General features: G+C 33.8%; 1 protein-coding gene across 1 annotated transcript in view; it reads right to left on the reverse strand.

Moving 5' to 3' along the window:
* Positions 1-2707: 2707 nt before the first annotated feature.
* Positions 2708-23309, reverse strand: part of LOC150103009 (uncharacterized) — a 140573-nt gene continuing 119971 nt past the window's right edge. Inside the window, exons 10-11 of the mRNA XM_090397873.1 lie at positions 18905-19018; positions 2708-2844 (exon numbers count right to left, since the gene is read on the reverse strand). Of these exons, the coding sequence (XP_090253999.1) occupies positions 2725-2844; positions 18905-19018 (234 nt within the window). The 3' untranslated portion in view covers positions 2708-2724. The remainder of the gene's footprint in view (positions 2845-18904; positions 19019-23309) is intronic.

The raw sequence follows: 23309 nt of genomic DNA on the forward strand, positions 1-23309 counted from the left end.
CATCCCTCTTATACAAGTCTTTTCTACCATAAAACTCACTCAACACATTCAAAAACATAGACCCATTACTTTTATGTATGTATATAGAAGTAATAGGGCATGGAACAGAATTGGTATTTGTATACCAAATACTTCTTTGTATTTGCTATCATAGCCCTCCTTAACTACTTTCAGTAATCCTTTCATATCCTCGCTCATACTATATCACTACTTAAATCATTTGTGCCTACAAGCACTACCATCTCTTTTCTTTTCTCTATTACATTTGTCACACCCTTTTAGTTCCCAGGAAGCTCACTGTAGTGGCTCTGTCAGTAATTGCAAATTTAATTATCAAATAACTATACCATATCACTTTTTTTAAAAATTTTAATTGGCTCATCTTACTATTATTCATCGATAACCTACAAATTTTTGCACTTTCCTGCCTCTTATTGTTCTTACTTTTCTTTTCTTGTCTTAGTTTTTGCAAATATTTCTCTACTTTCTCTTACTTCTGGCTTTAATCTGGAAATTTCATATGTTAATTTTTCTTCATTTGTATCATCAATGCAAAAGTTTTCTTCAGGATTCTGAAGAAAACCTTTGTTATGAAAGCAGTAAAATCCTTGACAATAGTATCAAAAACACCAACTAATCTAAAAATTTAGTACTCAATTAAGAAAATGCTTCATACAGGAGGTACAAACAGAATATCTGAGAAGGCAGCCTATATTTTTGTCAGTTTTCACAGCTATCCACTAAATGATCACAAATTACTAAATAAAATGTCACTCATATTAAAAAAAATTCTTGAGTTGAAAGATTACAGAAGGAGATACATGTTTAAGGAAACAAAGTGTTACCCCAGAATATTCCAGTCGCTATAATGGACTATACAATTCTTTTAAACTGAGAATGAAGTATGTGAATCAACTGTTAACTTCAGGTGGAAAGTATAATCATTAAATAATTGCTTTATTTTAAAGTTTTTTTTTTTATGCTAACCAATAATTCTGTTATAACAAAGATATTAAAAAAAAAAAGAAGCAGATAACGTCACAGAAAGTAAATTTCTTAAATGCATGAATATTATTCAACCTCTATTCATAACGTTATTCTACTGGAAAGAATAAAAAGAACACCTTAGAAAGAGATAAGGCAACAGTAATTTAAATAAAAATACTCTCATTATAATAACTTTATTATTTCAGTTAAATACACTCCTTGTTATTTTAGTTTCAGAGTAGAACAACTGTTGTAACAAAAAAAAAAATAAATAAATAAATAGTGGGTACACTGCATAGTTCAGAATGCCTGGACAGAGGGACGAATTCCCAATGATTGGAGTAGAACTCTTATAGTACCCATATATAAAAAGGGAAATAAAACTGAATGTGAGAATTACAGAGGTATTTCCCTACAGAGTGTTTCTGGTAAGATATATGCAAGTATACTTGCATATATCTTACATGGGAATATAACAGAGAGAAAGCATGGGAATATAACAGAGATCTGTATTTAAGTTTTGTCGATTTGGAAAAGGCATATGACAAGGTGCCAAGAGAGAAGCTATTCAATACACTACAGTTATATGGTGTCAATGGGGCATTATATCAAGCAATACTTAGTCTTTATTTGAGTTGTAAGTCAGCAGTTAGAATTGAAGGAAGTACAGGAAGATGGTTTAATGTTAAATCTGGTGTGAGACAAGGATGTACAATATTCCCTCTGTTATTCATTATCTATATGAATCACATTATGAAGGAAAGTGGTATTAAACATGATATCAAAATTGGAGATGTTAATGTCAGCTCTTTGCTTTATGCAGATGATGTTATACTTCTAAATAAATCCGCTACAAGTCTGCAAGATTCACTAACTAAATTGAATAACTGTTGTAATAGATATGGTATGAAGGTCAGCAATAAAAAGACAAAGACAATGAAAATAGGCAGAATCATTGAAAATGTCAACTGTGTTGTGAATGGAGAACCTGTGGAACAAGTAAAACATTTTGGCTACTTAGGCACAATTTTTAGTGAAGATGGTAAATTAAATATGGAAATAGACAACATAATCAACAAAGCTGGTATGGTTGGAAGTCAATTGAATAAATTCATATGGAATAAGAGAGAAATTAGTCGGAACACTAAATTAGCTGTATACAAACCAGTTTTAACTCATGTATTCAAACAGTATTCAAACCAGTTTTAACTCATGGATCTGAGAGCTGGGTCAGAAGTAAAACACTTGACCAAAGACTGGATACTGCAGATATGAGAGTCCTGGGAAAGATTATAGGCGTGAATAGATGGCATCAATGGCAATATCATATTAAAAACGAGGATATTAGGAAAGAACTTGACATCGTCAGCATCCAGGAATGTGTTAGCAGAGCTAATCTCAGGTGGTATGGTCACTTAAACAGAATGGGTGACTAAAGATTAGCAAAACAAGTGTTCTCTGCCAGGAAAATGACCCAGAGGAAGATCAAGATATAGGCAGATTGATACAGCACAAAGTGCCTTAAAGGATAGAAATATAAGATCTGATAATGTTGGAGTCTTGAAAAGTAAGAGACTGAAAATTGTAGATAGGAAGTTAGTAATGATGTAAATTTTTCGTGTAGTACTATCATATCCTGTACACCCCTTAAGGGTATATGGCAGGAATTTGATGATGATGATGATGATGAATAAAACAAAAAATAATAATAAAATAAAAAAATAAGTTACTTAGAATTTATTTAATAATCAATATCTCTATACAATAACAGCCAGTAAGGGGCCTTCTTGGAAGAGTACATTTCTTCTGCATAGTGGTTGATTGTTCTAGCTCTGCTATCTCTTCACAGAATTTTATCTAACAAAAATCAGAGTTCATAATTTTAGCTTATATTTCATATAAATATATTTATTTTAATTACCACCAATTTATAATTGTAATCCACATAATTAAGAATGCAATTAAAAAGTTGTGAATCAGTAATAAGGGTATAATTCATAAAGTTTTAATTAAACAATAAAAGAAATAATCTAAACATTTCTTGGAATATTATTTTTGAGATGAAAGAATTACCAAATGTTGCATACCTCTCCAAATTTGTAGTTCTCTAATCTATTTCTCTTAACTCTCAGAACTGTGTTAAAAAGTACTTAAGAAAGTTTATAAAAGAGTTGTATAAATATATATATGAAATTTTATATAAGATTAACTTCATGCATGTTGATAAAATATAAGACATTAAAATAATTTCTGAATTTTTTTCCCCCTTGTATACATCAATTTTCTGTTATTTTCTTTCCTTATCAACAGCTCGATCCAAGTTGAGTTTTACAATTACTATAATCATACTTGAAAGTAAATTTATCTTCAAGACTAAGCAATTTGTATACAAAGCAGGTGACTTCACATCAAAATGATTTTTGCATTCCATAATGGAAGGCCCATCTTTTTTTTTTTTTTTTTTTTTTTCAGGATGTATATATTACCAGATAGCTTGATCTCATCAGAATCAAAAATGTAGGCTGGCTTATTACGTTACATAGCATACAATTTAAATCAAGGCTATTTTTGTAAATAACATACATTTCCTTCCATATTATGCAAACTGTATCTGGGCTGATGGGATAGGTTAATCATACTAAGATTTTGCATATTACAACCTTCCTGAATCTTCATCTCAAATAGCCAATGCATTAAAGCTCACTTTTAAAAGGACAATAAATTTTGCTATTGTTTTGCATCAGCTGCAAATTGTTTTCTCTTTAAGAGTTATTTCATTAATGTTTGTTGTTGGCTGCAGTATTTGAAGTAGCTTGAAAATGCTGTCTCAACATTAAGCAGATATATTTTATTAGAGAGAATTTGATGTTGGAATGTAAGATATTTAAGTTAATTATAGGTGTGCTTTTTAAGACTGGGTGCAGCTGGATCATTCCCTGATTTGTCCAAGTTCATGTATTCATTTTAAATTGTACATGCTACAGTTACTCTATTTAACTCCACCAAAGCCAGTCCCAAGCCTGGATGAGAAAAGAGGAGGGCTGTACTTCTGGCTATCAACACAATACGTAAAAAAAAATTGCTACAGAAACCTCAAGAAATGAAAGAAATTGAACTTATATTGTTGAAGAACCTCCAGAGGAGATGATGCATGCTGGTGAAAGCTCATCTAGAGAAGCCAACAAGCAGAGGATTGGAAGGGATATCTTCACAATCAAAACAAGTGACAATAAATTGGATGCTGGAACATCAAAACAATGCATGAAACAGGTAAAGTATATCAAATAGCAAGAGAAATGGACAGATACCACACACAAATCCTTGGACTTAGTGAGACTAGATGGAACAGAACTGGTGAAGTCAAATTGTCTTCAAACATATCATATACTCTGGCAACCCAGAAGACAAGGAACAAAGTAAAGGTGTTGCTACAATGATGTCAGAGGAGGCAAGAAAAGCATTGTTGGAATGGAAACCAATATCAGAAAGAATGATAAGGGCCACATTTAAAACAAGATATAAAAATATAATAATAATAATTATATATGCCCTTACATTTGTTTTGTGGACTTTAAACAAGCTTTCGATAACATCAACAGAGAAATACTTCTTAAAATTCTACTAGGAAAAGCAATAGACAAATATATAATACAGTTTCTGATAAAATATTACTCTAAGACAAATGCAATAATTAAAAAGGACACACTCACAACAGAATCCATAGAGATCCAAAAAGGAATAATGCAAGGATGCCCATTATCCCCATGCCTATTCAACATATATCGAGAAGAAGTTGTAAAGAAGGCAATAAACAATGAGAAAGGAATCAATGTCAATGGTTTAAACATAAATAATATCAAATATGCAGATGATCTCATCCTTCTTGCAAGAACCCCAAATGAACTACAAAAGTTGATCAACAATCTAAACGAAACCTGTAAAACATATGACATGACAATAAATATACAAAAGACAAAAAAGTGATGAAAATAGGGAGGAACGGAACTACCATCTCAGCCACCCTAAACGGAGAACAAATAGAACAAGTAGACAACTTCATATACCTTGGATCAAAACTAACAGAAACAATAGATGAACTCAAAACAATCAAACACAGAATAGCAATAGGATGGACCACTATGGGAAAATTACAGAAAATCTGGAAAACAAACAAGATATCTAAGCAAGCCAAAATCAAATTATATAAAGCAATAATTATACAAACAGTCATCTATGGAGCAGAAGCGTGGACAGTTAAAAAAAGAGAGGAGAAAAAACTACTGGCATTTGAAATGAAATGCTACCTGGGGAAATGTTTTTAGGGGTGCTTAAGGGTCAAACCTATGTAACTGAGAGGAGACCTCCACATAGCCTTTAAAGGAATGCGGAGAACCGACCAGGGCTTCTGACCTAATGTTCAATCCTCACCTTCTCGTGGTGCACCCTGTTGGGTATCTACTTGGATGCTGAACGAACGAGGATTGGCTGGCAATTTGGGATTTAGCCGACCAAATGGTGTTCTTATTTGTTAAACCAAAATAAAAAATGATGGTACAACATGACAAAATTTCATGCTGGCTGGGACATTGTAATGGAGCTAGTTGAGGAATTAGATAAGTACCAGATCGACATAATAGGGGTGACTGAAACAAAAAAGACCAAAACTTGTGAGATCTTTCTGAGCAATAAATACAAAATGTTATATTCAGGCAATGACAATCAAGGAAAAGAAGGAGTAGCCATAGTATTCAACACAAAATACGAGGCTAATGTTCTTGAATGGCAGTCAGTCTCAAGTAGAGTAATGTAGGCAAATATGAGAATGGGGCACTGGACAATGAGACTTATTTGTGCCTATGGTCCCACAGAAGGATCTACTAAGGTAGAAGTGGAGGAATTTTTTGAGGCTTTAGAAAAAGCCACTGACACAATGAAAAATGAAAAGTTGGTCCTTGTTGGGGATCTAAATAGCAGAGTAGGAAATAATTGTGAGACATACTAAAATATTTAGGGAAAATTTGGAGAAAAGAGCAAAACTAATAATAATGGCAAATATCTCTTGGATTTCTGCTCAGGACATGGACTGGTTACAACATAAAAATATACACAAATTCACATGGAGAGAAGAGGCTAGGAATAAGAAAAATCTCATTGACTATGTTATTGTTGATAGTGATGTTTTCTCCCTGGTGCAGGACACCAGAGTTTACAAAGGATTTGAAATTGGTAGTGATCACTATTTAGTCTTGAGCAGGATAAAATTAAATTTCATATTGAAAAGAATACATTTAAGAAAGTTTTAAAGCGAATAAAAGTTGAGCAGCTCTCAGATGTGAACTATAGACTAAAATACACAACGATTGTTGAAAAAAAAATGAAAGAGTTTGAGAACAGGAATCAAACCTTGGAGATTCAGTGGCAAACTCTGAAGAAAATAATATTGATTGATTCTGCCAGAGAGGCATGTGGTGAGGTTGTTTGCAAGGATAAAAAAATCAGAACTCCCTGGTGGACACAGGAAGTTAAAGAGGTAGTGAAGGAAAAGAAAAAAGCATATCAAAAGTTCCTGTCAAATAAGTCAGCTTGTCTCTTAGAGAATATAGAGAAAAATGCAAGAATGCTAAACACTGTTTAAAACTAGCTAAACAAAAGTCATGGGAGGACTTTGGCAAGAATATAGAAAATAAATATCAAGAAGGTGGCAAAATATTCTGAAGGTTGTTAAAGAAGCTTAAGAATGGAGGAAAGAGTGCTGTAAAAGGAGTTAGAGATGATAAAGGCGACATGAAAACAGGAGAAAAAGATATCCTTGAAGTATGGAGTAATTACTTTGAAAAACTGCTAAATGAAACAAGCAGTGATGACAGCACAGTGGTAAAAAAAACATTGACCAGGCATGCAGTCAGGAATACATATCCATACTTGAAGTAGAAAAAGCCATCAAAGGCTTGAAATGTTGAAAGGCAGCAGGAGTAGATGATATTCGACCAGAAATGCTGAAGTATGGTGGTATAAGAGTCTTACAGTGGCTGTACTGCATAGTTCAAAAAGCCTGGACAGAGGGACAAATTCCCAATGATTGGAGTAGAGCTCTCATAGTACCCATATATAAAAATGGAAATAAAACTGAATGTGAGAATTACAGAGGTATTTCCCTACTGAGTATTCCTGGCAAGATATATATGCAAGTATACTTGAGAAACGGTTGAGAAGAATTGTGGAAGAAAAGCTTGGTGAAGAACAAGCTGGATTCAGGCCAAATAGAGGCTGTCAGGATCAGATCTTCACTTTACGACAAATAGTCGAGAAAGCATGGGAATATAACAAAGATCTGTATTTAAGTTTTGTCGATTTGGAAAAGGCATATGACAAGGTTCCAAAAGAGGAGCAATTCAATATACTGCAGTTATATGGTGTTAATGGGGCATTATATCAAGCAATACTTAGTCTTTATTTGAGTTGTAAGTCAGCAGTTAGAACTGAAGGAAGTACATTATCCCTTCTGTTATTCATTATCTATATGGATCACATTATGAAGGAAAGTGGTATTAAACCTGATATCAAAATTGGAGATGTTAATGTCAGCTCTTTGCTTTATGCAGATGATGTTATACTTCTAAATAAATCTGCTACAAGTCTGCAAGATTCTCTGACTAAATTGAATAGCTGTTGTAATAGATATGGTATGAAGGTCATCGATAAAAAGACAAAGACAATGAAAATAGGCAGAATCATTGAAAATGTCAACTGTGTTGTGAATGGAGAAATTGTGGAACAAGTAAAATATTTCAGCTACTTAGGCACAATTTTTACTGAAGATGGTAAATTAAATATAGAAATAGACAACAGAATCAGCAAAGCTGGTATGGTGGGAAGTCAAATGAATAAATTCATAGGGAATAAGAAAAAAATTAGTCAGAACACTAAATTAGCTGTATACAAGATAGTGTTCAAACCAGTTTTAACTTATGGATCTGAGAGCTGGGTCAGAAGTAAAACACCTGACCAAAGACTAGATACCACAGATATGCGAGTCCTGAGAAAGATTAGAGGTGTGAACAGATGGCATCAATGGCAATATCATATTAAAAACGAGGATATTAGGAAAGAACTTGACATTTTCAGCATCCAGGAATGCGTTAGCAGAGCTAATCTCAGGTGGTATGGTCACCTAAACAGAATGGGCGAGGAAAGATTAGCAAAACAAGTGTTCTCTGCCAGGTTGGCAGCAAAACGACCCAGAGGAAGACCAAGATATAGGTGGATTTATACGGTACAAAGTGCCTTAGACGATAGAAATATAAGATCTGATAATGTAGGAGTCTTGACAAGTAACAGACTGATTTGGAGGAAAATTGTAGATAGGAAGTTAGTAATGATGTAGTTTTTTTCATGTAGCTATCATATCCTGTACACCCCTTGAGGGTACATGGCAGGAATTTGATGATTATGATGCTTAAGGAAAATAAATAGAACAAGTTGGATAGAAAAGAAAACAAACAGCACAGTTAGACAAGAACTGTTGTATAAAAAGACAATAATAGAAAAAATTAGAAAACGACAACTGAGATAGTTTGGACACACTGTAGGCATGGACGCAGACAGACTTCCTAAGGTCCTAATCAATACTTTTGCAACTGAAAAAAGAAGACCCGTAAGACCAAGATTTACCTGGCTGAAATTAATAAAGAACATCTCGGGATGCAGAACATATAAGGAACTTTTTCAAATAGCAAGGAATAGAGAAGACTGGAAGATCCTGCTCAAGAGAAGACTCAACCCTTCTTAGATGGAAGAGAAGAAGAATGCCCTTACAAACAATACTGGATTTAAGGGAAAAGGAAGATTTTTATGAACTATTACAAAAAGAGATAGATATGACCAGCAGAAGAGACATAATTTTGCTTATGAAAGATGGGCAAAGATAATAGTGAATTTGAAATAATTACAGGAAAGGAAGGACTAGGGGGTTGAAACTGAAAATGGAACAATATTAACGGATTTCTGCCTCTTTACTAACCTGATAATAGGTGGTACTCTGTTTAAACATAAAAATATACATAACTATACCTGGATATCACCAGATGGCAATAGCAAAAACTAAATAACCATATAATAATAAATAAACCATGTAGATCCTCTCTACAGGATGTAAGAACAAAAAGAGGAGCAGATGGATACACAAATCATATATTAATAATAGCAAAGATAAAAATAAAACTAGCAAAGATTTTTAAACCAAAAAATCAGAGAAAAAGATATAATTTAAGTTAATTAAAAAATAAGGATCATGCAGAAAACTTTGCATATAAAATTAAAATTAAATATGAAACAGAAATATTGAATAAAATGGAACATGCAGATAAAGAGGATAAGTGGAGAAAAAAAAAACAAATTTAAAATGAAACAGCTAAAGAAATACTTGAGAGACAGGACAGGTCAAAGAAACAATAGAAAACAGATGAAACAATACAGCTAAGTGAGGAAAGAAGAGAAAGGAGGAAAAAAAGTACTACAGAGTCGTACTACTGTAGTACTACTACAGGAACAAAATATATAAAGAAAAAAATAAACAAGTTAAAAAGAGTGCAAGAAATGATAAAAGGAAATATACTGAAGAATAATGTGGAGAAGCAGAACGAGCTGCAAGGAACTATGACACGAAGAAACTACATGAGATAATAAGAAAAATAACTAGAAAAAACATGAGAAAAGAAAAACAAATAAAAGATAAATATGGAAATTTAATGACTAGGGAAAAACACATAGAAATGCAACATAGGAAGATATATTGCCAGAGAATATTGAAATGGAGGCACTAGATATAAATGTAGGAGAAATAACAAGAACAGAGATAACAAAGGCAATAAAGAAGCTAAAAAATGGAAAGGCAACAGGTACAGACAACACTGAAGCAGAACTAATTAAAACAGACATTAAATTGTCAACAGATCCACTGCTAAATGAGATATTGCAGAAAAAAAAAATGGCCAACGGATTGGGTTATAGGAATACTGGTCAAAGTACCAAAAAAGGTGATACTACGGAATGTAAAAATTGGAGAGAGGTTGAGAAAAGAACAGGTAGCCTTCAGACCAAACAGATCATGCATAAACCAAATAATAACCCTAAGAATAATAATAGAATAGTCAATACAATGGCAAAACAGCCTATACTCTTAGGCTTTATTGATTTTGAAAAGGCCTTTGACAGTATAAATAGAGAAAAAATATGGAGTCTAATGAAGCATTATTACATACCAATAAAAATAAGTTTGATGAAGAAAATGTATAATGACACCTACAAAATTAAAATACTATGCAATGGAAAATTAACCCAAGAAATCAATACCACTAGAGGTGTATGACAAGGATGTATACTCTTCCCCACAATATTTTTGATTACAACAGATTGGGTGATGAGAAACACAACAGATGATAATATAAATATGTAATGGAGGTAGTCAAATAAATTAAATCATCTAGATTTTGCTGATTACATATGTCAGCTACCTCAAAAGCACCAACATATGCAAAAAAAAACAAAAAAAAAACATAATTTAAATTTAAACAAAATCTAACTTTTAAAATAATAGAAGAACCACTGGAACAAATACGTGGGTGTTCTGAAAAGTTCTCAGCCTGACAATGAAAAAACGAATTTATAATTTCAAAATTATTTATATTTTTCAACATAATCTCCTTTAAGACTAATACATTTATTCCAGCGATGCTCCAGCACCATTATCCCATCCCTGTAGTGGTTCTCAGTAAGATCTGCAAAATACTCCTCTACAGCTGCAATCACCTCTTGATTCAAAGAAAAACGCTGACCAGAGAGGAAGAGTTTTAGTTTTGGGAAGAGATAGAAGTCAGAGGGAGCTAAATCTGGGGAATAGGATGGATGTTCCAACAATTCATAGTGCAGATCCCTTAATTTTCCCATTGCCAAAATACCATTGTGGGCAGGTGCACTGTCCTGATGAAAGATGATTTTTTTCTTCTGCAAACCAGGTTCTTTTCTCTCGAATTTTTTTTGTCTAGTCTGGTTAAAAGATTAGAAAAATATTCCACAGCTATTGTTTTACCCTTGTCAAGATAATTAATAAACAAAATGCCTTTAGCATCCTAAAACGCCGGTGCTATGACCTTGTCTTCTTTGGCACCGAACAACCGGCTTCTGTCCACTGTTTTGACTGCTGTTTGGCTTCTGGTGGGTACTGGTGAATCCAAGTCTCATCCATAGTAAGAAGTCGATGCACAAAATCAGTTTTATTCTTGTTAAAACTCTCCAAACACCGTTCAGAGATTTTCATGCTATTGTGTTTTTGATCTGTGAGGCACCCATCTTCCACAAAACCTTTTCAATTTGCAATTCGTCATGCAAAATATATCCTATGTGTTCTTTTGAAATGCCTATATCCTCAACAGTTTCATCCACTTTGACTCGCTGGTCATCCAATCATTGTGCACTTAAACAATGATTTCAAGTGTTGTTACACATTTTGGACGTCCTTCACGTGGATCATCTTCAAAGTTGGTACAGCCACGTTCAAACTCAGCAGCCCATTTCTTAATTGTCGAAAACGAAGAAGAAGAAGAGTGCCCATAAACTTTTATGGACTTCAAATGAATTTCTTTTGGTGTAAACCTTTTTTACAAAGACTTTTATAACTGCATGATACACAATTTTATCCATTTCAAGGGAATACAGATAACAGTTTGGCTTCTGACAGCTGTATAAAAAAAAAACTACTTGATAGAATGACTTGCAATTTCACTTGGATGTTTATGACAGATGTACCACCTTAGAAAAAAAATCTTGCCGATAGTGTTGCCATTGATGGTCGAGGCCAAGAACTTTTCAGACCACCCACGTAGATACTTTTGTCTATCTTGGATCGCTGATAAGTACCACAGGTGGAACAGAAAAAGATGTAAAAACAGAATACAAAAAGCTCAAAATATCTTAAATGAAAATATATAGAAAAGTAAAGAATTAAATTTAAAAACTATAATAAGGCTTTTCAACACAAATGTTAAAACTATTCTACTATATGGACCAGAAACCTGGAAATTAACTAAGGAAAATACAAACAACTACAGGTATACATAAATAAATGCCTAAGAAAAATAATGGGAATATACTGGCCAGATAAAATTTCAAATATGGCATTATGGGAAAGAACAAACCAAACCAGTATTGCAACAGAAATAAAAAAGAGGAAATGGATTCGACATACTATCAGAAATCCTGATAAAGACATAGCTAAGACAGTCATGGAATGGAACTCAAGAGGGATGCAGCAAACAGAGTCTGATGGAAAGCACTGATTGGGGCCCTATACTCTGATAACCAATTACATGTTTCAGTATTATTAAGTTCTAATATCTTGAACACAAGGAACATTTAAATGTTCTCACACACACACACACACACACACACACACACACACACACACACACACACACAGATTTAATAATTATAACATAATAAAATTATGATGTTTTTGAATTGTTCAACCTATCTCAAGACATTCAATGAGTTGGAATATTTCATTCTTATTCATTAATTATACAATTATGATTTAGGTACATCATTAACTTTGATAAAAAAAATCCTGAGAATATTTGTTTTTTATTTATTGCTATTTTTTTTTTAAACTTCAAAATCCAATATTCAACTTTTTAGCCTTTGTCTAGTTGAGTTTTGACTTTGCTGTTAAGAAGAAATATGTTTTGGCCTAACACTGCATAAGGGAAGAGTGAGTTATAAATCAGTAATATGTAATATTAATTTATTAAAACAAGTAATAGAATATCATCCAGTTAATTTTTGTATAACAGAAAATTTGCATGGGGGTGTACACACACACACACAGACAGACAGACAGACAGAAGTGGTACTGGCAAAAAAAATTACAGAAGCACCATATCAACGCAGTTGGTGTTTCAAAAAAAAGATGACAGAAACAGGTGATATTCTTAAACACAACTAAAAGATGTTATATTCAGGAAAAAACAACAACAATCAGCCAAAGGAAGGAGTAGCTATAATATTTAATGCTAAACATGAATAAAGGAAAGCAGCATCAAGTAGTGATGTGGGCAAATTTCAAAATGGGGAACTGGACATTAAGAGTTGATGCTTATAATCATACAGAAGGTTCTATTAAGGAAGAATATCAGTGGAGGAATTTTTTAAGTAATTTGAGAAAGCAGATGACAAAGGAAAGTTGATCCCTTCTAGAAATTTAGAGAGAAATCCAGAGTGATAAATGAATACTGAACATAAAAATAAATGTTGTGGAAAAATTTGGAGAAAAGTGCCAGATTTCTGTTTGGGACACAAATACTTATTACTAATACTATGTTTCAAAATAACAATGTGCACAATTTCACAAATGAAAAATGACAAGAAATAAGTCATGTTATTGTCAAGAATGATATCAATACACTGGCTTGGGACCCAAGATTATACAGGGGATATGACATTGGTAGTGATCACTATTTAGTTTTAAGCAAGATAAAAAATGAATTTCATAATGAAAAGAAAAACATGTACAAAAGTTTTAAGAATCAAATTCATCTTTTAGAGGTAAATTGTAAACTCAGATATACAAATATTTTCAAGGAAAAAAAAATTAAAAATTTTGAAAACAAGAATCAAACCTTGACTCACTGACAGACTGAGAAGACAGTTATATTACTTATTTACATGAAAGCACAAGGCAGAGGTAACACTATTTATTTATTTAGAACCAGATATTTTGGTCTGAAACTTACAGACCATCTTCCGTAGTAGTGACAGTTGATTACAAGGTAGAATGTAAACAATGGTTTATTTGAAACAGAAAGAGCTGCATGATGTCATAACTGAGGAAACATAAGTTAATCATAACTGTAAAAAAAAATATACCAACAATGATGTAGCAGGAGCATTTCAGACCAAAGAATCTTTAAAAGAACAAAGAAAACAGTGACATGTTCAGCCAAGAAGGTTTGAAATTTAAGAGGCAGATGTGGGGAATTTCCTAGCAAGTAAATCAGCATGTGCTCTGAGAGAATACACAGAAAAATGTGAAAAAGCAAAGCAATGTACAAAAGTAACTGAACATAAGTCTTAGGAAGACATTATTATGTGACACCTCCAAGGAGTCTAAGTGCTCAATCCAGGAAAGTACTCTTCCACATAATCTACCATTTTCACTACTTAATCCTCCATATACACACACTGGCACTTTTAGCAAAAATACAGAATATTAAGAAAAGTGACAAAATGAATAAGATAACATGAAAACTGAAGATAACTTGTACACTTGACGGAATTACTTTGAAAGATTTCAATGAAACAAGCAAATGACAGAAAATGGTAGAAAATATTCAAGAGGAATACAATCAGGAATCAAAAACCTTAAATGTGGAAAGGCAGCTGGAGTAGATGATATTCAATGCAAAAATGCTCAAACAGAGATATAAAAGTTTATAGTGGCCACTTTTCATAATTCAGAAGGGATGGTAAGAAGATCAAATTCTAGATGATTGAAGTAGAGAACTCTTAGTTCCCACCCTATAAAAAGAGAAATATAACTGAATGTGAGAATGTCAGAGGAGCTTTCCTACTTTGTGTTTTTGGGAAGATTTATGAAAGCATACTTCAGGCTAAGAAAAATTGTGGAAGACAGGTTTGGGAAGAATGATTTGAATTGTAGCAGTTAGAACTGAAGGAGCCACAGGAAGATGGAGTCGTAGATGCAAAATCAGGTATGAGAGACAGATACATACAATCTGCAATGTTATTAATCATTAATATGGATTACATTATGAAGGAAAGTAGCATTAAACTTGGTTTAAAAACTGGAGATATTAATCTTAGCTCTTTATGTAGCTCTTAAATAAAATTCAGTACCAGTCTGTAGAATTCCTTAACTAAATTGAATAATGCTATAACAAATTGGGTATGGAAATAGAGAACAGAATAAGCAAAGCTGGTATGTTAGAGAATCAACTATATGAAATAAGAAAGAAATTATTCAAGACACTAAGCTATATACAAGACAGTGTTTAAACCAATTTTAACTGACAGTTCAGAGAAAAATTAGGTGGGGTCAACAGATGGCATTATTGGAATAATCATATTAAAAACAAAGATATAAGGAAGGGGCTTGGCATTGCTAGCATTCAGGAATGTGCGAGGAGAGTTAATCTCTGATAGTATAGTTATTTAAAACAGTATGAGATTGGAAAATTTAGAGAAAACAGGTGTTTGATTCCAGAATGGCAGGAAAAATCCCCAGAGAAAGATTGTGATCTAGGCAGATTAACGCTATTTTAATCTTAAAGTGAAACATACGATTTAGCAATACTGGAGTCCCCACAAATAACTGAATAATTTAGAGGAACTGTCAACAGGAAGTTAGTAGTAATGTCTAATTAACTATGTAATATGATTATTGTTTTACCCTTTTCAAGATAACTAATAAACAAAATGCCTTTAGCATCCCAAAACACCGATGCCATGACCTTTCCTGCTGATGGAACCCGACTTTGTCTTCTTTGGCACTGAACAACCGGCTTCTGTCCACCGTTCTGGCTGCTGTTTGGATTCTGGTGTGTAATGTGAATTCAAGTCTCATCCATAGTAATAAATTGATGCACAAAATCAGTTTTATTTTTATTAAAACGTTCCAAGCATTGTTCAGAGATTTTCATGCGAGTGCGTTTTTGATCTGCTGCGAGCAAGCACGGCAGCACCCATCTTGCACAAAGCTTTTTCATTTGCAATTCTTCATGCAAATTATATCCCACAGATTCTTTTGAAATGCCTGTAATCTCAGCAATTTCACGAACTTTGACTCGCCAGTCAAAGTCAAAGTTCTGGTGTTTTGTTACACTTTTTGGATGCCCTTCACATGGATTATTTTCAAGGCTGGTACAGCCGCATTTAAACTTGGCAGCCCATTTATTAATTGTCAAAAATGAAGGAGAAGAGCGGCCATAAACTTTTATGAACTTCGAATGAAAATCTAGGGATACAGACAACAATGAAAAATGAACTTTTGCTTCATACAGCTGTATAAAGCAAACTACTTGATAGAATGACTTGCAATTTCGCATGGATCGTGCTAATAATGTTGCCATCTATGGTCAAAGGTGAGAACTTTTCAGACCACCCACGTAGTAAGCATCCTAAAATTATGTTATTTCTCTATACATTTAACTGAACTTTAAAGTACTGATATGTATTCCTGATGAGCATCTTCTACCATCATGCTGTCACTTCTTGTTTCAGTTAAGTTTTTCATGTCACCTTTATCATCTCTAATTCTTTATACAGTACTCTTTCCTCTATTTCTTAGCTTTTCAATAGCCTCCTGAATATTTTGCACCTTCCTGATATTTATTTCTATGTTCTTATCAGAGTATTCCCATAATTTATTTATCTTATTTTTACACAATGATTCACTTTCTCATATTTTTCTCTGTATTCTCTTTATCGCAGCTTTACTTATTTGTTAGAAACTTGAGATATGGTTTCTTCTTTTTCTTGACTGCCTCTTCAACTAAAAAACCCATGATAAAGTTTGTCAAATTCTGGACAGGAGTTAAAATACAGGTCTTTCTAACCAAAAGTCATTGTCGATACAGAATAAACCAAGAGGAATTTTAGCTTCAACATTAAAGGATTAACCCCCCAACCGGCCACGACGCGACGTCTATAGACGTCGAGATAAACCTGGATACGAAGCTCTAAAACCCATTGAATAACATGGATAAGAAGTGCAATTTGATGTCACTATTTCATCCACATTGGCCAGTAGGGAGGCAGGTTAAATGCTATGATAACAATTACATGGCAAGAGAGAAAACTGCTGGTACAGTTATTCCTGAAAATCTGCAAAGTAGTTGGTCAATTTCATCCAGTTCAGCTGGTTGAGTGGTTCAGCTAGAAGTGAAATTCTTTTTGTGATTTCATATGAAAATTGTAGTGAAAACACTCCATTTTTGTAATTAAGTATAATATAAACAAAAATATGGTTATTTAAATTTACCTCCCCTCTCACAAGTTAAATGTAATAGAAATTTATAGTTTTCAAACTGAAAACTTACAATGTCATTTAAAAAAAAAAAAAAAAAAAACTGGTTGTGTGCATGTGTGTTGGGGACCTGATGATGGGAGGCTTCAATTTCAAAAAAGTACATAAAGAATCTAAGCTATACAAAACTTGTCTAGAAAATTCTTTAAAAAATCTGTTTATAAAATTCAGAGGTGTAGAGACATGGATTTACAATCTTTGCAATAAACAAATGGCTTTTACTCAGGCATTATCCAGTATATTATAATATAAATCAGCAAACAGCCCTTCATAACATAATGGAGATAAACAAGTAATGTTAAATAAATCTGTAGCTAAATTTATGATAATTATAAATATTAGCTTCCATCAAATGGGCTTACCTTTAACAATATAAGCTCATCATGCAATGGCCAAATGAATGCCTAATTACAACAGCAAGAGTGGGAAGCATGAACATTCTGATTTTGTACCTTGCATTTGTGCATTATATCCTTCATTATTTATTTAACTTTTCCTTCCTTTACCAAAAAAAAAAAAAAAAAGATTAAATTAAGGAAATTAGTAGATGCAGACTGGAAAGCAACACACTTGAAGTATCTGGATTGCTAAAAGTTGGTGATCAAGCAAATGAGTTTGCTTGATCACCAACTAATGCTGGGGTCCCACAAAGTTCAGTTCTCTCACTGACCCTCTTCCTTCTGTATATCAATGACATACTTCAGTCGACTTCCAACCCAATACACAGTTTTGCAGAAGACAGCACACTGCACTCCTCCCTTTCAATTTGACAAACCCTACTCTACACAACCCACAGAACATGAACCACCACTGCCCTTAATTCTGACCTCGAAGACATCCTCAAATGGGACTCAAATAACCTCGTCAATTTCAACGTCAGTAAAACCCAGTTCTGTCTTATTTCTCACAAAAAAGAACCATTTTCCCCTAGTATTATTTCTGATAACATTCAAATTCCCAGACAAGATGAGATTTCTCGTCTCAGAATTACCCTGACATCAGGCCTCTTGTGACATAAACACATCACAACCACTGCATCCTCAGCTTCCAAACAAACTAGGATTTCTCTTTAGCTCAGGACATTACTTCACCTCTAAACACCTGTTAACCTTATACAAATCACAAATCCACCCAGCTATCGAATACTGTTCTCACATTTGGAGTAGGGCTCCTAAAAGTTCCCTCAAAATGCTTGACTCAATACAGTGAGAGCAATTAAACTGATAAATGACCAATCTCTTACTAACTCGCTCCCCTCATGTTCACATAGATGTTTTGGTCTCTGCAATTTGTATATTCTATAAATATTTCCATGGGAAATGTTCACCAGAAACAGCATCAATAATTCCCCCACTCTATACTAAGCCCATTGGAATATGTACAACTGCTGCCCAACATTCTTTCACAGTACCCCTGAAACTCACAGAACGAGTTTCTTTTCCTCCTCCTTCATCCTTGCTACTGCAGTACTGTGGAACAGTCTTCCCCCTGACGTATTTCCCAAGGAATACATATACAGGCTTTTAAATCAAATGTAAACAAGTTTCTCGTTTCCCAACCCACTACCTATATACGGTGTTAACGTACTATAGGTTGATCAGCCAACTTCTTGTATATGGGCCCAACATAGGAAATCAAAATAATTTCTTTACTTCAACCTTAGTGTAACTAATTAAGCAAAAGGATGAGCTGATTGGCATGTGATATTTTTCATAAAAAAAAAAAAAAAACAGATGATATTTTCTTTGAATGACAAGAAAAAGCATTTTATTATTATATGGTAAAATTACCATTAACATCGTAAAATCAAAAATCGAATACCTTTTTTTCAACAGCGGTCATCACACTTTGAACTAAGTTAAAGACATTATCATCAGCTGATGCAACTAGGTCAAGATAGTGGGCACAGATTAGCATGTTAATCCATCCAATTATCTGAAATTACAATCCTATCATTATCACTACAAATTAACTCATTACAAATTAAGCTATCTAAATTCAATTTATAATTTATCATCTACAATTGTAATGGCATAAATAAGAAGTGTTAATTTGTTTGAAAAAAATTAAATCATTTTAGTTTTGCAGGAAATTAAAAATGTGGTATAAACACTTTAAGAAAGTAACTCGATATTAGATCACTCTGCATTACACCTGTCAGAGGTTTTCTGCCAATCATGTGTGTTCTCTTATGTTATTATTAATTCTTTGTAAACTCTGCAGATAGTATAACAAATAGAGAAAACATTCTTTTCTGCATTAATATGTTAGGATGAGGAAATGCACAAATATTCAACTAAAAGTAAAATAAAGAAAGTGATAAAGTCTCAACCACTTTGAATGGAGAAAAATACATTTATTATTAAAAAAATTACATAAACATTTTGCCCTTTCTCTCTATCACTCACACACGCACAAACATTTTAAATTCAATCACTCTCTTTTCAGATGCACAAGTGAACTGACATTCTAAACAATGCCTGCAACAGAATAGATTTAGCCACAACAAAAAAACTTTAGTATAATCTTAGTTAGAAAAATCAACAGTTAAGAAATCAATTCATTCAAACAGGCAAATTCTACACAGTTTAATAAATATCCAAAACAACTGCTTCTACCTAAAAAGAAAAGCAAACTTAGGATTGTTTAAAAAAAACTTCCTTTCCTTCATATGAAGAGGTATGCTTCGTATACTAAGAAAATTCACACTAAAAGAATACAAAACAATACATAATCTAAGACACTTAATCTATCACATCCAGTTTAGAAAAAAATTAGATAAAGCAAGCCAATCATCATGCCCATTTTGAACTGGCAGTGTAATATGATGTGTTGAACAAATAATTAAAATGTACGTTTAGATAAAAGAACACTTTATCAGCTGATGCAAATAGGTCATTAGGACAATCCATTAAATGAAGTATTTTAGTAAGAACATGCAAAATAAATATCAAGAAGGTGGCAAGATATTCTGGAGGTTGTTGAAAAAGCTCAGGAATGGAGGAAAGAGTGCTGTAAAAGGAATTAGAGATGATAAAGGTGACATGAAAACTGGAGAAAAAGATTCCTTTGATGAACCGAGTAGTTACTTTGAAATATTGTTAAATGAATCAAGCAGTGACAGCACAGTTGTAAAAAACACCGAACAGGCATGTAATCAGGAATACATATTCATATTTGAAGTAGAAAAAGCCATCACAAGCCTGAAATGTTGAAAGGCAGTGGGAGTAGATGATGTTGCTTAAGGATCAAAGCTGTATAACTGAGAGGAGACCTCCACATAGCCTTTAAAGGAATGCGGAGAACCGACCAGGGCTTCTGACCTAATGTCCAATCCTCACCTTCTCGTGGCGCATCCTGTTGGGTATCTACTTGGATACTGAACGAACGAGGATGGGCTGGCAATTTGAGATTTAGCTGACCAAATTGTATTCTTATTGGTTAAACCAAAATTAAAAACGATGGTACGACATGACAAAATTTCATGCCGGCTGGGGCGCCGCCCGGTTAAACAAGGCCTCCGTTGTTTTCGCCAGGGAACCAGGGCGAACAGCGAAAAGTCAGCTACTGGAACAAATCTGAAAACAAACCCCAACTCAACATCACCAGAGTTAGAGATCGGTACTATCAACATAAGAAGCCTGAATGGCAAAGAAATGGAGCTAGCTGAGGAATTAGATAAGTACCAGATCGACATAATAGGGGTGACTGAAACAAAAAAGACCAAAACTAGTGAGATCTTTATGAGCAATAAATACAAAATGTTATATTCAGGCAATGACAATCAAGGAAAAGAAGGAGTAGCCATAGTATTCAACACAAAATACGAGGCTAATGTTCTTGAATGGCAGTCAGTCTCAAGTAGAGTAATGTAGGCAAATATGAGAATGGGGCACTGGACAATGAGACTTATTTGTGCCTATGGTCCCACAGAAGGTTCTACTAAGGTAGAAGTGGAAGAATTTTTTGAGGCTTTAAAAAAAGCCAATGACACAATGAAAAATGAAAAGTTGGTCCTTGTTGGGGATCTAAATAGCAGAGTAGGAAATGATTGTGAGACATACAAAAATATTTTGGGAAAATTTGGAGAAAAGAGCAAAGCTAATAATAATGGCAAAATATCTGTTGGATTTCTGCTCAGCACACGGACTGGTTATTACTAACACCATGTTCCAACATAAAAATGTGCACAAATTCACATGGAGAGAAGAGGCTAGGAATAAGAAAAGTCTCATTGACTATGTTATTGTTGATAGTGATGTTTTCTCCCAGGTGCAGGACACCAGAGTGTACAGAGGATTTGAAATTGGAAGTGATCACTATCTAGTCTTGAGCAAGATAAAATTGAATTTCATATTGAAAAGAATATATTTAAGAAAGTTTTAAAGCGAATAAAAGTTGAGCAGCTCTCAGATGTGAACTATAGACTAAAATACACAACGATTGTTGAAAAAAAAATTAAAGAGTTTGAGAACAGGAATCAAACCTTGGAGATTCAGTGGAAAACTCTGAAGAAAACATTGATTGATTCTGCCAGGGAGACATGTGGTGAGGTTGTCCGTAAGGATAAAAAAATCAGAACTCCCTGGTGGACACAGGAAGTTAAAGAGGCAGAGAAGGAAAAGAAGAAAGCATATCAAAAGTTCCTGTCAAATAAGTCAGCTTGTCTCTTAGAGAATATAGAGAAAAATGCAAGAATGCTAAACACTGTTTAAAACTAGCTAAACAAAAGTCATGGGAGGACTTTGGCAAGAATATAGAAAATAAATATCAAGAAGGTGGCAAAATATTCTGAAGGTTGTTAAAGAAGCTTAAGAATGGAGGAAAGAGTGCTGTAAAAGGGGTTAGAGATGATAAAGGCGACATGAAAACAGGAGAAAAAGATATCCTTGAAGTATGGAGTAATTACTTTGAAAAACTGCTAAATGAAACAAGCAGTGATGACAGCACAGTGGTAAAAAAAACATTGACCAGGCATGCAGTCAGGAATACATATCCATACTTGAAGTAGAAAAAGCCACCAAAGGCCTGAAATGTAGAAAGGCAGCAGGAGTAGATGATATTCGACCAGAAATGCTGAAGTATGGTGGTATAAGAGCCTTACAGTGGCTCCACTGCATAGTTCAGAAGGCCTGGACAGAGGGACGAATTCCCGATGATTGGAGTAGAGCTCTCATAGTACCCATATATAAAAAGGGAAATAAAACTGCTTGTGAGAATTACAGAGCTATTTCCCTACTGAGTGTTCCTGGCAAGATCTATGCAAGTATACTTGAGAAACGGTTGAGAAGAATTGTGGAAGAAAAGCTTGGTGAAAAACAAGCTGGATTCAGGCCAAATAGAGGCTGTCAGGATCAGATCTTCACTTTACGACAAATAGTCGAGAAAGCATGGGAATATAACAAAGATCTGTATTTAAGTTTTGTCGATTTGGAAAAGGCATATGACAAGGTGCGAAGAGAGAAGCTATTCAATACGCTGCAGTCATATGGTGTCAATGGGGCATTATATCAAGCAATACTTAGTCTTTATTTGAGTTGTAAGTAAGCAGTTAGAATTGAAGGAAGTACAGGAAGATGGTTTAATGTTAATTCTGGTGTGAGACAAGGATGTACATTATCACCTCTGTTATTCATTATCTATATGGATCACATTATGAAGGAAAGTGGTATTAAACATGATATCAAAATTGGAGATGTTAATGTCAGCTCTTTGCTTTATGCGGATGATGTTATACTTCTAAATAAATCCGCTACACGTCTGCAAGATTCTCTGACTAAATTGAATAGCTGTTGTAATAGTTATGGTATGTCGGTCAGCAATAAAAAGACAAAGACAATGAAAATAGGCAGAATCATTGAAAATGTCAACTGTGTTGTGAATGGAGAACCTGTGGAACAAGTAAAACATTTCAGCTACTCAGGCACGATTTTTACTGAAGATGGTAAATTAAATATAGAAATAGACAACAGAATCAGCAAAGCTGGTATGGTGGGAAGTCAACTGAATAAATTCATATGGAATAAGAGAGAAATTAGTCGAAACACTAAATTAGCTGTATACAAGACAGTGTTCAAACCAGTTTTAACTTATGGATCTGAGAGCTGGGTCAGAAGTAAAACACTTGACCAAAGACTAGAGACCACAGATATGAGAGTCCTGAGAAAGATTATAGGCGTGAACAGATGGCATCAATGGCAATATCATATTAATAACGAGGATATTA

The sequence above is a fragment of the Typopeltis vanoorti genome, chromosome 9, assembly GCF_054136105.1.
Source record: "Typopeltis vanoorti isolate ZY-2024b chromosome 9, IOZ_Tvanoo_1.0, whole genome shotgun sequence".
NCBI classification, from domain to species: domain Eukaryota; kingdom Metazoa; phylum Arthropoda; class Arachnida; order Uropygi; family Thelyphonidae; genus Typopeltis; species Typopeltis vanoorti.